General features: G+C 49.9%; 1 protein-coding gene across 1 annotated transcript in view; it reads left to right on the top strand.

Moving 5' to 3' along the window:
- The window catches only part of LOC140422100 (galectin-related protein-like), a 31,901-nt gene extending 19,287 nt beyond the window's left edge, over positions 1 to 12,614 (top strand). Inside the window, exon 5 of the mRNA XM_072507117.1 lies at positions 10,529 to 12,614. Coding sequence (XP_072363218.1) covers positions 10,529 to 10,939 — 411 coding nt within the window. The 3' untranslated portion in view covers positions 10,940 to 12,614. The remainder of the gene's footprint in view (positions 1 to 10,528) is intronic.
- Positions 12,615 to 14,867: the final 2,253 nt, after the last annotated feature.

Raw genomic sequence — 14,867 nt, 5'->3', positions numbered from 1 at the left:
CTAAATGAAACTGCCCACAGATACGTACATGGGACATGTACGTAAGAAAAACCCCAGAAGAGAAAAGCACCCCAACCCCCGACTGAACAGGCAGAACACACCCCCATGAACCCTGTAACCACACACCGCAGGGCCGCAGCAGAAGGAAACGCAGATTTCCTATATACAACCCTGTTAACCGTGACCCAATTACGGGACGCGTGTGGAAAAATTACACCGTTCCTTCCCACATCAGACCCCCACCAGTTTTTTGCTAGAGTTAAACAGCAGGCTACCATGTACGGCCTGGATGAAAAGGAGCAAGTGAAGCTCACAGTTTTAAGCCTCGACCCTTCAGTCGGGGCAGCCCTTCCCGACCCACAGAATGTAGGAGGAGGCATACTCCAAGAGATGCACACAGCGATCCTAGATGCGATCGGCTTTAACAGAGGAGACCCCGTAGAAGGCCTAAACAAGTGCAAAAACAGAGCACCCCACAGCGTTTGCTTGGCACTTGTGGATACATTTTACAGCGGTATTCGGAGAGTTAACCCGCGCCCATTTGTCCGCGGATAATATGGCCAAATGGACTCGAATCCTAGTCTCTCATGCGACAGAGGCAGGACAGAGAGCTTGCGCAAATTACGACCCCTCAAACGAGGCCCACAACGAGAAATGGGTTTTGAAGAGATTGTCCCCCGCTTGGGAACAATTCGTCCAAGGCAAAACCACATTTGCAAAACCCGAGGAAGAGCAGGCAGACATGAATCCAGTTAAAGCGCACCAGAACCCCGCATGGGTAAATGAGGGCAGGAACCGCCCACCCCAGCCCAAAGCCCAGGAATGTTACAACTGTGGACAATTGGGACACTTTGCACGAGAATGTCAAGCGCCCCAAAAGCAGCAGAGAAACCAACAGACAGGCACCCTAAATAAGAATAGGGTAAAGCCAATCTATAGCGTTAGCGCCTGTCCAGAGAACATAGACATGAACGGCACCAACTGACGTAGTTCGGGCTCCCCAACTTGGATCTGCGACACCCTTTGGGACAAGTCCGGTAGACCGGTCGTAGCGGGCAAAGTCCGGGGACACCCCGTAGAATTTCTTTGGGTCACAGGAGGGTTCCGCACCATGCTCAATTCCTCCACGATGTTTCAACGAGACACATGGCCCACAACAGACACCATCACACTCAGCGGCTTTACAGGTCATTTACAACAGGGACACATCACAGCCCCTGTAGTGATACAAATAGGGAGCATTACAACTAAACACCCCTAGTTTTGGTCGATCTACCCCAGACAGCTGAACACATCCTAGGAATCGATTTTATGAGCTCCCACAACCTCTCTTTTGATCCAGTTAATATATGTGTATGGAGAATGGCTAAGGCAGCAGAAGCCCCCGCCACGCTCACAGTTGGAGACTATGAAAACAGGATTAGCTCAGTAGGAGACTTCTGGTTCGACCCCCGAGCCATTAGTCAAGACAGACAGGTCAGGGAAGTTCTGCAGCAACACAAAGCAGCATTTGCACAGCACAAACATGACTGTGGCAAAATAGCTGGCTTGGTAAATATTACAGGCCCCGACCCCAGACCCCAAAAGCAGTATGGTTTTCCCCAAGAGGCAGAGGGAGAAATCTCCAAAGTAATAGAGAGTTTGTGTGATCAAGGCGTACTCAGATCAGTAGCCTCCACAAATAACGCACCAATTTGGCCCGTCAGGAAACACGATGGATCATGGCAACTGACCATTGGTTACCGGGAACTGAACAAAGTAACCCCAGTAGCAGCCCCCACCGTAGCCACGGGTCAGAAGACCAAGCTCAAACAGGGACTCCAGTCAAATTATTTTTCGGTTTTGGACATTAGCAACGGCTTTTGGTCTATTCCATTGGATAAAGCGTGCCAGTACAAATTCGCCTTTACATTCCAGGGACAACAATAAACGTGGATGTGCCTTCCACAAGGCTTCCACAACTCCCATTCCATTTTCCACCGACAGCTGGCAAATGGACTAGCAAAATCTTCCTGACCCGATTGTCTGGTCCAGTATGTAGATGACTTGCTACTACAGACAGACACAAAGGGAGAGCACATTTCACTTCTCGCCGAACTCCTAGGACTCATAAAAGAAATTGGATGTAAAGTCAACCCCAAGAAGGCCCAGATTTTGCAGGAAAAAGTGATTTGAAAAAAAAAAAAATTTGGTAAAATTTACTTGGGTACAGTAATCACACATGGTAAACGCGAGATCGAGCAAAAGAGAATTGACTCAATCGTCAAATTGCCCCTTCCCCATAATGTCTCAGCCCTCCGATCATTTTTAGGACTGGTTGGCTACTGCCGAAACCATATCGATGGTTTCGCCACAAAAGCAGCGCCCCTATCCGAACATCTCAAGAAGCAGGCACCTTGGGAATGGCTTCCACAGCACACGGTGCCGTGGATGCTTTAAAAAGAGCCCTCAGCACAGCCCCCGCATAACAGGTCCCAGATCCACTTTCCCCGTATGCAATTGAGGTTGCAACTTTCAATATTGAATTCTTTACCCGTCAGTCTGGCCTCAATAAAACTCGAGATGGATTTGTAGGTATAGTATTATTTATTTTAACCAACTTGCAAGGCTAACTCGCTTCACAGAGACTCAGAACACAGAAGCTTTTTCCTGGACCCCTCGAAACAAATGAGGTCGGAGACAAAGATATCTCTGCAAATACATTCCAATGGCATCAAGTTTCACATACACGATTCCCATAGGTCATCCTATACCCCTCCTGACCTGACCATACATCCTGATTGGCTCACTTAACATTCCTTAACCGAACCCTTTCGGCCGTACTCCTCCAGGAACGCCATGACCAATTACGCCCCGTGGCATACGCCTCACGCGTGTTAGATCCTGTCAAGCAAGGATTTTCTGACTGTGAAAGGCACCTGCTCGCAGTTTTTTGGGCAGTGCAATACTTTGCCTACATTACAGGACTCAACCCCATCACCATTCTCACTGAACACACCCCAACACAGCTATTATTAGACGGTCGACTTAAAGATGGCACAGTCAGCCAAATCCACGCAGCCCGTTGGACCCTTCTTTTACAGGGACGGGACATTACAGTTAAAAGAACCAATACCCACGCTTTCCTAGCCGACAATTTGCAATATGCAGGTACCCCACATGAGTGTGAGATCATCACCACAAAACACAACACAGGCCCATTTATACCTAAGTCAGCTCCCAGGAAAGCAGGTAATACACCCCAGAGATCTCAGCCCACAGACACCTGAAAATTTATGTGGATGGCTCCTCCACAGTTTTGAATGGAAAGAGAATCACAGGTTGCGGCATTTACATAGAGGACGCGCAGGGACGTGCCCCAGATGAGATTTCACTAAAGTTGCCAGGACATCTAGGCTCGCAGGCAGCAGAACAAGCAGCCATAGTGTACATTGTAGACCACCCCGACTCGTTTCCGACCCCAGCAGACATCTATTCGGACAGTTTATATGTCTGTAATAGTTTAACAGAATTCCTACCCCTGTGGGAAAGAACAATGAACAAAGAACAAAGAAATGTACAACACAGGAACAGGCCCTTCGGCCCTCCAAGCCTGTGCCGACCATGCTGCCCGACTAAACTACAATCTTCTACACTTCCTGGGTCCGTATCCCTCTATTCCCATCCTATTCATGTATTTGTCAAGATGCCCCTTAAATGTCCCTATCGTCCCTGCTTCCACCACCTCCTCCGGTAGCGAGTTCCAGGCACCCACTACCCTCTGCGTAAAAAACTTGCCTCGTACATCTACTCTAAACCTTGCCCCGCTCACCTTAAACCTATGCCCCCTAGTAATTGACCCCTCTACCCCGGGGAAAAGCCTCTGACTATCCACTCTGTCTATGCCCCTCATAATTTTGTAGACCTCTATCAGGTCGCCCCTCAACCTCCTTCGTTCCAGTGAGAACAAACTGAGTTTATTCAACCGCTCCTCATAGCTAATGCCCTCCATACCAGGCAACATTCTGGTAAATCTCTTCTGCACCCTCTCTAAAGCCTCCACATCCTTCTGGTAGTGTGGCAACCAGAATTGAACACTATACTCCAAGTGTGGCCTAACTAAGGTTCTATACAGCTGCAACATGACTTGCCAATTCTTATACTCAATGCCCCGGCCAATGAAGGCAAGCATGCCGTATGCCTTCTTGACTACCTTCTCCACGTGTGTTGCCCCTTTCAGTGACCTGTGGACCTGTACTCCTCGATCTCTTTGACTTTCAATACTCTTGAGGGTTCTACCATTCACTGTATATTCCCTACCTGCATTAGACCTTCCAAAATGCATTACCTCACATTTGTCCGGATTAAACTCCATCTGCCATCTCTCCGCCCAAGTCTCCAAACAATCTAAATCCTGCTGTATCCTCTGACAGTCCTCATCGCTATCCGCAATTCCACCAACCTTTGTGTCGTCTGCAAACTTACTAATCAGACCAGTTACATTTTCCTCCCAATCATTTATATATACTACAAACAGCAAAAGTCCCAGCACTGATCCCTGTGGAACACCACTGGTCACAGCCCTCCAATTAGAAAAGCATCCTTCCATTGCTACTCTCTGCCTTCTATGACCTAGCCAGTTCTGTATCCACCTTGCCAGCTCACCCCTGATCCCGTGTGACTTCACCTTTTGTACTAGTCTACCATGAGGGACCTTGTCAAAGGCCTTACTGAAGTCCATATAGACAACATCCACTGCCCTACCTGCATCAATCATCTTAGTGACCTCCTCGAAAAACTCTATCAAGTTAGTGAGACACGACCTCCCCTTCACAAAACCATGCTGCCTCTCACTAATACGTCCATTTGCTTCCAAATGGGAGTAGATCCTGTCTCGAAGAATTATCTCCAGTAATTTCCCTACCACTGAAGTAAGGCTCACCGGCCTGTAGTTCCCTGGATTATCCTTGCTACCCTTCTTAAACAGAGGAACAACATTGGCTATTCTCCAGTCCTCCGGGACATCCCCTGAAGACAGTGAGGATCCAAAGATTTCTGTCAAGGCCTCAGCAATTTCCTCTCCAGCCGCCTTCAGTATTCTGGGGTAGATCCCATCAGGCCCTAGGGACTTATCTACCTTAATATTTTTTAAGACACCCAACACCTCGTGTTTTTGGATCTCAATGTGACCCAGGCTATCTACACACCCTTCTCCAGACTCAACATCTACCAATTTCTTCTCTTTGGTGAATACTGATGCAAAGTATTCATTTAGTACCTCGCCCATTTCCTCTGGCTCCACACATAGATTCCCTTGCCTATCCTTCAGTGGGCCAACCCTTTCCCTGGCTACCCTCTTGCTTTTTATGTACATGTAAAAAGCCTTGGGATTTTCCTTAACCCTATTTGCCAATGACTTTTCGTGACCCCTTCTAGCCCTCCTGACTCCTTGCTTAAGTTCCTTCCTACTTTCCTTATATTCCATGCAGGCTTCGTCTGTTCCCAGCCTTTTAGCCCTGACAAATGCCTCCTTTTTCTTTTTGACGAGGCCTACAATATCTCTCGTTATCCAAGGTTCCCGAAAATTGCCGTATTTATCCTTCTTCCTCACAGGAACATGCCGGTCCTGAATTCCTTTCAACTGACACTTGAAAGCCTCCCACATGTCAGATGTTGATTTGCCCTCAAACATCCGCCCCCAATCTATGTTCTTCAGTTCCCGCCTAATATTGTTATAATTAGCCTTCCCCCAATTTAGCACATTCATCCTAGGACCACTCTTATCCTTGTCCACCAGCACTTTAAAACTTACTGAATTGTGGTCACTGTTACCGAAATGCTCCCCGAAACTAGAGGATTTGTTTCCGCAGACAGAAAATCCCTACCCTCAGCCCCATTACTCCGACATATCCTAGAGATAGGCAAAGATAGGAAATATGGCATAATTAAGGTTCGCAGTCATCACCGTTCTTCCCCCCCAGGTAACATTAAAGCAGATGCCCTAGCGAAGGCAGGTTCCAGGCATGGTTGCTTTTGGACCCCCCCCCCCCCCCCCCCCCCGCCCCCCGAGAGCACCCCAGTACACGCGGTTCTGGTCTCACAGCCCAACATTCAGGATCTGGCAAAAGCCCAGAAGGAAGATGAAAAACTTAGGGAAGTTTTAAAAGGAACCTTCCCAGCCCCGTAGAGGGAGAAATCCTAAAGGTCATAGAAAGCTTATTAGAGCAGGGCGTCCTAAGATCGGTAGCCTCAACTAATAATGCCCCGATTTGGCCAGTAAGGAAACCCGACGGATCATGGCGCTTGACCATTGATTATCAGGAACTCAATAAAGTCACCCCCGCAGCAGCCCCCACCATTGCAACAAGTCCCGAGACCATGCTCAAACAGGGACTCCACGCCCGATATTTCACGGTTTTGGACGTTAGTAATGGGTTCTGGTCCATTCCATTGGCAAAGGCGTGCCAGTATAAATTTGCCTTCACTGTCAGAGCGCAGCAGTACACGTAGACATGCCTGCCACAAGGCTTCCACAACTCCCCGTCCATTTTCCACCGACAGCTGGCAAATGGACTAGCAAAATTTTCTCGCCACGAATGCCTGGTACAGTATGTAGACGACCTACTACTGCAGACAGACACAAAGGAAGAGCACATTGAGCTTCTGTCCGAACTCCTGGAGTTACTACACTCCATTGGCTGTAAAGTAAACACCAAAAAGGCCCAGATATTGGAAGAAAAAGTGGTATATTTGGGTACAATTATCACACACGGCAAACGCGAGATCGAGCACAAAAGAATTGACTCGGTCGCTAAGTTGCCCCTTCCCCAACACGTTTCAGCCCTCCGGTCGTTTTTAGGACTGGTTGGCTACTGCCGAAACCACATTGACGGTTTTGCCAGCAAGGCAGCACCCCTCTCAGACCTCCTAAAGGAAGGAACCCCCTGGGAATGGCTTCCGCAGCATACGGATGCTGTGGAATCATTAAAACAGGCGCTCATAGCCGCCCCCGCACTACAAGTTCCCGACCCGCTTTCCCCTTGCGCCATAGAGGTAGCGACCACAGACCACACCCTTTCAGCCGTGCTCCTGCAGGAACGGCACGACCAGCTAAGACCCGTGGCTTATGCCTCCCGGATTTTACATGCTGTGGAGCAGGGATTCTCAGCCTGTGAGAGGCACCTGCTCGCAGTTTTCTGGGCAGTCCAGTACTTTTCATACATTACCGGACTGAACCCTATCACCATTTTGACCGAGCACACCCCCACCCAACTTTTACTAGACGGACGACTTAAAGACGGTACCGTCAGCCAAATCCGCGCTGCTAGGTGGACCCTTCTCTTACAAGGACGGGACATCACAGTAAAACGGACAAAGACTCACACATACTTAGCGGACAATCTACAGTACCCCGGAACCCCCCATGAGTGTGAAATCATTCCGCCCCACCATAATACAGGCCCCTTTATAGCTAAAACACCCCCCGAAAACTAGCCACTCCATCTCAGAACCCCCCTCACCCGGACACGTGTGACCCCATTAGGATTTATGTGGATGGATCTCAGATACTATGCTTGTATTACAGAACTCCAGAAGCTCCAGGACCGGAGTGTAGCGCACAAAGACTCCATGAGACGAATAGAGTGAAGTCGATGAGGCTTTATTAAGCGTGTCTGTTCCCCAGCAGCTCGATAGTAAACTGGCCTGCGGGGGAAGACTCCGGCTTCTTATACTCCGCCTTCAGGGCGGAGCTTGAGGTCAACGGCCAACCAGGACCCGGGATCTGTCAGCCAATGACATTAGGGCTTCCAGTCCCACATGACCCCCAATACATACTACCACACGGAGAAAAACAGAGAACACAGAGAAAGAAAAGAAAGAGGACAACCATGAGGACTTCTGTCATCGTGCTCAACATCTTTTTGGACATTTGGTTGCGCGGGAACGCGGACCCCATTACTCCAAACCTCCCTGCCGTTAATGTTTCACTGCCTCGCAGTACCGAGGGCCCAGTCACCAGCCACGCTGCATTATCCTGGTGTGCCAAGTTCATAACTTGGTACTCCCTGTCGTACGTTATTGAGGCACTGTTAGCATTGGCCATACTCTGCTGTGCAGTACAGACCATGCGCCTCCGCAAGTGGAAAAGGAGAGCGTACCACGCTCGAATCCCGGCATATCGGATCCGATCCCCTATATTCGGTTATGACCAGAACCCAGACCCCCGAGACCTATGAAACCAGAATAATAAAACATGCACTTGCGTTTTTTTCCTGTCAATAAAAAGAAATGTATGATCCTGAGCTTGACTGCCAAGCCAGGAAAGAATATATGGAATATTTTGAGTGTTGTTTTATGTTTTAGGAAGATAGTATAATGCAATGTTTATGGAGTATAGTGTATTAAGGTAAAAATTAGAGGTTCCTAGTTTAATTGTTAATACATGCCCCTGCCTGACATAGCGCCCTCAAGAATTGTTTAGGTAAATTTTTGTGCATAGCTAGGGTCAGAGTAGTGGCCATGTAGGAGGTGTTTCCCCCCCCCCCCCCCCCCCCCCGGTCAGGGAACGGAAAGGACAACATTTATGTGATCCTTCATGCTTCGCATTAGGATCACAAGGAGGAAAACTGTAGCCACCTAAAATGGCTGATTCCCTATTAATTTGGCCAAAACCCGATTTAAAATGGCTCACCGAAAAGGCTGATGGGAAAAGCAGCCAACAGGACACAAACGGACAGCTGCAGACAGAATAGCATATTCGGTTCTGGGGAAGTCGGCCCAGATCGATACTCAAGACCATTAGCAGCACATCAACCCAGACATCTGCAGTTTAATCGGCTATCCCCAGGAACAATTGCAACATATTAGCAATTTCCTTGTCTCGGTCTCCTTCTATAGTCTTGAGCCCTGTTCGTAGCCATACGATTTCGCCATCCTGTTAGTAGTGTATCTTCCATATTCTGCCTTATTGCAGGCAGACCTATTTGGGTCATCAGAGCCATCGGAATCGAATGTTTCCCCAGAAACTTTTGTAAAGCTTTTGTCATCTGTTCGAATAAGGTATCCTTATCAGTAAACTGAACTCCTGTCAAAACCAGGAGACTATCCATGTTGCTCGCTCTAGCACAGTCAAGTAATTTAAAGGCCAACACAGACTGTGGAAATTCCAGGTTATGTTTCTGCAGCCTTTTATATAGTCTGCCAAGTTCCATTATATAGTCTTCCATGGAGATATCCTCCATTTTCCGGAACTTATCAAAATCCGACCATGCTTCATACGCACTTAACAAGTCATCTTTCTTCTAAATCTTATCCATATAATGTAATAAAGTCTCCAGAACTTCTTCTGAGTCTAACTCTTCCAATTCCAGCTCAGAAAGCACTTTGTTTCGAATTTTACTGCCATATGGTAGAGAAAGAGCCAATGCCATACCTTGTTTTCTCTTTCCCAAAGCAGTTACCTTTGTCCACATAACTACTGCGCTTCTCCATTGGTCGTACGATTCCCTTTCAGAAAATAAGGGAGGATAGTCATATCCAGCCATCTGTATCCTCGGTTCAGCCATATATCCCTTTTTTTCTTTTCTCACTCACTCCTTGGTTTGATCTGGAAAAGTTGTATCTTTCAACCCTTCACATTTACACAGCAACCATCCTCTGCTACCAATTGTTAGACGTTTTAGTTGCTGTGATATGAAGAGTTTAAAGTTCTGTTCCTTTTTCACCAACACACATTTATTTCATTCCAACAGACTTTGCACAAAACTCTAACCACACATCACCTGACAGAGGCCACCTGAAGCCCCTTTACATATTAGTGTCAATTAATGGATACTTAACATAAGTGAGACAACTAATTGCAATGTCTCTTAACCCATTACTTAACAACGTGCACCATGTTTGTTGTATGTTTGTTCGTTTAATGTACTTGTTTGTTGTTTGTGAATTTGAAAGTTTTTCATGGCCCCACGCCACCACCCTTTTGACGCCCAGAGGCTGTTAGAGGAACTAGTTTGTCGGCAGACACCACTCATAGCTACTCTCCTGATTCGATCATGAGAGGCAGCCCCCCACGACGACCACATTCTTACCCATTCTTGCCGGTCGCTCAGGCAGTGGAGCAATGGCACTGGTCCCCACCCTGCCTGAGGACCCCCCTCTGGTCAGCTACACTCGGGTAGAGCACATACGGCACTGATCACCGTCCTACCCGGGGATTCCACCCATTTCTTACCCGCCGTGGCCCATACGCACCCCATTTTGGCACTTTCAGTCAAAATTCTTTTGTTTGTTTTTGGCAACCCTTAGGTTGCTTCCGTATGCTATTTACATCCTCAAACACTAGGATAGTAGATCGCACAGGCTGCGAGACGGCTCGCACTGTGTTAGTATTTTTCTTGGATGTCTCGACCCAAATATTTGGTTTTAAAAAAGTGAGGGAGTCACAGATGGTGACCAATCATAATGGGTAATTGGCAGCAAAGGACAGACAGACAGACATACGAGATCTTAAGCAAGATAATGACAGATATTATGCTTGTGTCCATAGATCTCCGGAACCTCAGGAACCCCAGAGGAAGAAAAAGAAGACAGAAAGATGAAGACAACCTTCATGCTGTTCACCTGGATCTTAGTGGGATCCCTTCAGTTGCACGCGGACGCTACCCCCCTGACCCCTACCACACAGGCCATGAATGATTCCCACCCCTACCATACACTACACCCCGAGACAGTTAACCCCAAGACAGTTACCGACACCCCGACCTGGTGTGACAAGTTCATAACCTGGTATTCACTATCTTACATAGTAGAATCACTCTTAGTCCTGGCGATACACTGCAGTGTCGTGTGGACACTTAGACTCAGAAAATGGCGAAGGAGAGCCTACCGCTCTCGCACCCCAGTATACACGTTTAGGTCCCCTATTTTCAGACTTCACCAAACCCCTCGAATGAATTAAAGTGCATCCGTTTTTCTTTGTGTGTGTTTGTTCAATAAAGAAATGTCAACCTCTGTGCTTGACTGCCAAGCCAGAGAAACTTGTGTTGCTGCTATTTGTACATTTTAAAGTGTTGTAGATTATTTTTGATTGTTTGAGTGAGGATAGTTTATTGAGGATAGTTAGAGGTTCCAGTTTTTAATTTTGTAATGCATGCCTGAATGTCATAGCGCCACGTAGTGTTTTATACTGATGTATGTAAATAAAATGATTAGAGGTAAAAATTGCATTTCATAGGATAGGGCAGTGTAGAGCCCGTGAAGTGCTTATGGGTGCCCGCTTGGTCAGAGAACGAAGATGATGCGGTAATGTGATCCTTCACGCTTCGTGTTGAGGATCGCAAGGAGGGAGTGTAGCCATCTGGGATGGCCACTTCCCGATTACAAAATGGACACTTTGAAAAGATTGCAGGGAAAATGGACAATACTGAGAAAACAAGCAGGTTCAGGGTTTGTCTGTTGATTGGAGCTGCAGCTCCCAGACAAGACCAAAACTACAAGCCCATTAGCATACTAATGGGTCATCTCCGGGGACAAAAGAGTAACATTTAAGTAAACGATACTAAGGCAGACACCCCGGCGCCAGAGGAGACCAGAACAAAGCAGGCCAACGGCCACCTAGGACACGCCCAGCCATCAGGGCACCCACCCCTTTTGTTGGAGGGAATCGATAGGAACGATTGAGAAACGGCCCAATTAATTGGGGCCAAGTTCAAGGCCCGCCCAAAAGCGTGCAAAGCCCCTTTTGGGTATAAGAAGGATCCCCCAAGAGAGAATCGCTCTCTTGGCTCCGGCTCTCACCGAGGAGAGACCTGCCCAAAAGCTGCACCAGACCAAGTAGGTCCAAGGTCAACGCACCAGACAGACGTCCTTAGCTGTTATCCCGTACCAGTTCCACCCCAGCAGCCTCAGAACCGAACAACGGCCATTGTTCCTCTGACTGAGTGGGCGCCCGAAGCTAAGTATAGGCTTTAGCAGTAGTGATAGTTTAGTCTGTAGTATTTGTGCATGATTATATTTAACTGTGTGTGTAATTGTAGCGCACAAAGACTCACGAGAGACGAATAGAGATGAAGTCGATGAGGCTTTATTAAGCATGACTTGTTCCCCGCAGTTCAGTAACAGACTGGCCTGCGGGGGAGAACTCCTGGTTCTTATACTCCGCCTTCAGGGCGGAGCTAGAGGTCAACAGCCAACCAGGACCCGGGATCTGTCAGCCAATGACATCACGGCTTCACAGTCCCACATGACCCCTAATGCATACTACCACATTCACCCCTTGTTAAAAATGAATCCGGCGGGGTGGTGCTTCGCATGGTGGTAGAGGTTTACAAGGCTGGTCCTGGGAGGAAAAACTTTTGCATGTCATCACAGTATGTACAGGGTTTTTTTTTGTTTTGAACTATTTACAGTATTCGTAAGAGGGAAAAGGGGGGAAAAAAAATTCTCGTTAAAGTCCACAACATTCTAGTGTTACACCGATGCCACAAGTCGGTCGGGCGGTCTGGTCGTCCTTGTCGATCGCCTCAGCCCTGGTGGTGGTGGTGCTTGTTCCAGTGTTGTCATCTCCGGGAGCTTTACGGTTTCTGCTTCAGCTTCACTTCTGGTCGGACCTGGGAGGAGGACCGATCCTCCCGGGAAGGGGGCTGTTGCGGGGTGCGCCGGTGGCAGGGAGGGGGTAATTGGTGTCGGGGGGGTGTGCGTGTTGCCGGCGGGCGCCAGATCTCGCAGGGAGACCGTGTCCCGTCGGCCGTCGGGGTACTCCACGTAGGCGTACTGCGGGTTCGCGTGGAGGAGGTGAACCCTCTCGACCAACGGGTCCGACTTGTGCGCCCGCACATGTTTCCGGAGCAAGATGGGTCCTGGGGCCGCCAGCCAGGTCGGCAGCGACGTTCCAGAGGAGGACTTCCTGGGGAAGACAAGGAGGCGCTCATGAGGCGTTTGGTTAGTAATGGTACACAGTAGCGACCGGATGGAGTGGAGGGCGTCCGGGAGGACCTCCTGCCAGCGTGAAACTGGGAGATCCCTGGACCGTAGGGCCAGTAGGACGGTCTTCCAGACCGTGCCGTTCTCCCTCTCTACTTGCCCGTTCCCCCGGTGGTTGTAGCTGGTCGTCCTGCTCGAGGCTATACCCTTGCTGAGCAGGAACAGGCACAGCTCGTCACTCATGAAGGAGGACCCCCTGTCGCTATGGACATATGCGGGGCAACCGAACAGTGTGAATATGGTGTTAAGGGCTTTAATGACTGTGGCCGCTGTCATGTCAGGGCAGGGGATGGCGAAGGGGAAACGGGAGTACTCGTCCACCACGTTCAGGAAGTACGTGTTGCGGTCGGTGGAGGGGAGGGGCCCTTTGAAATCCAGACTGAGGCGTTCAAAGGGACGGGAGGCCTTGATCAGGTGCGCACTATCCGGCCTGAAAAAATGCGGATGCACTCTGCGCAGATGTGGCAGTACCTTGTGACTGTACGGACCTCCTCCACGGAGTAGGGGAGGTTGCGGGACTTTATAAAATGGTAGAACCGAGTGACCCCCGGGTGGCAGAGGTCCTCGTGGAGGGTTTGGAGACGGTTAATTTGTGCGTTGGCACATGTGCCGCGGGATAGGGCATCGGACGGCTCGTTCAGCTTTCCGGGACGGTACAAGATCTCATAGTTGAAGGTGGAGAGTTCGATCCTCCACCTTAAGATCTTGTCATTTTTAATTTTGCCCCGCTGTGCATTATCGAACATGAAAGCTACTGACCATTGGTCAGTGAGGAGAGTGAATCTCCTGCCGGCTAGGTAATGCCTCCAATGTCGCACAGCTTCCACTATGGCTTGGTCTTCCTTTTCCACTGAGGAGTGGCGGATTTCTGAGGCGTGGAGGGTTCGGGAGAAAAAGGCCACGGGTCTGCCCGCTTGGTTAAGGGTGGCCGCTAGAGCTACATCGGAGGCGTCGCTCTCGACCTGGAAGGGGAGGGACTCGTCGATGGCGCGCATCGTGGCCTTTGCGATATCCGCTTTGATGCGGCTGAAGGCCTGGCAAGCCTCTGTCGACAGAGGGAAGGTCGTGGTCTGTATTAGGGGGCGGGCCTTGTCTGCGTACTGGGGGACCCACTGGGCGTAATATGAAAAGAACCCCAGGGTTGGATGAAGCTATCTGTGCTCCCGGAGTCGACCAGGCATGGTGTCTCGTGCCCGTTGATCAGCACCGTTGTTGTCGTCGTCTGGAGCGTCCGGGGCCGTGCTTGGTCCAGCATCATTGAGGCCAGACGTGGTCGTAGTGCTTCAGCGTCTTCCTCGAACCCCGTTGAGCCGTCGATGCTGGGGTCCATTGTTGCCGTCCAAGATGGCGGCGGGGGTGAACAGAATGGCCGCCCCCATGCATCGCACATGGCTGGGGGGGTCACAAGATGGCGGCAGGGGTGGACAAAATGGCCACCCCCATGCGTTGCACAGGGCTGGGGGGTCCCAAGATGGCGGCGCCCCTCCTCCCCTCGTGGTGGCCGGGACCCAAAATGGCGGCACCTGCGGGTCGCACATGGGGCGCTGGGGGGGTTGGGGAGCGTTTGAAACACGCAGGACTCCTTGTTCTCCGGGGACAGCGGTGGCCGGGACCCAAAATGGCTGCGCCTGCGGGTCGTACATGGGGCGCTGGGGGGGTTGGGGAGCATTAGAAACGCGCAGGACTCCTTCTTCTCCTGGGACAGCGGCGACCTCCCGGGACCGGCACACAGCCGCGAAATGGCCCTTTTTCCCGCAGCTCTTGCAAATCGCTGCGCGGGCCGGGCAGCGCTGCCGGGGGTGTTTCGCCTGGCCGCAGAAATAGCAGCGGGCCCTCCCGGGACGACTTGGCGTCTGAACCGCGCAAGCCTGTGGGATGGGGGGGGGGGGGGTTTGTCGCGACGG

This window comes from Scyliorhinus torazame, chromosome 1, assembly GCF_047496885.1.
Source record: "Scyliorhinus torazame isolate Kashiwa2021f chromosome 1, sScyTor2.1, whole genome shotgun sequence".
In the NCBI taxonomy this organism is placed as follows: domain Eukaryota; kingdom Metazoa; phylum Chordata; class Chondrichthyes; order Carcharhiniformes; family Scyliorhinidae; genus Scyliorhinus; species Scyliorhinus torazame.
Note: the sequence above shows the minus strand (reverse complement) of the source record. Positions and strands in the feature narration are given on the sequence as shown.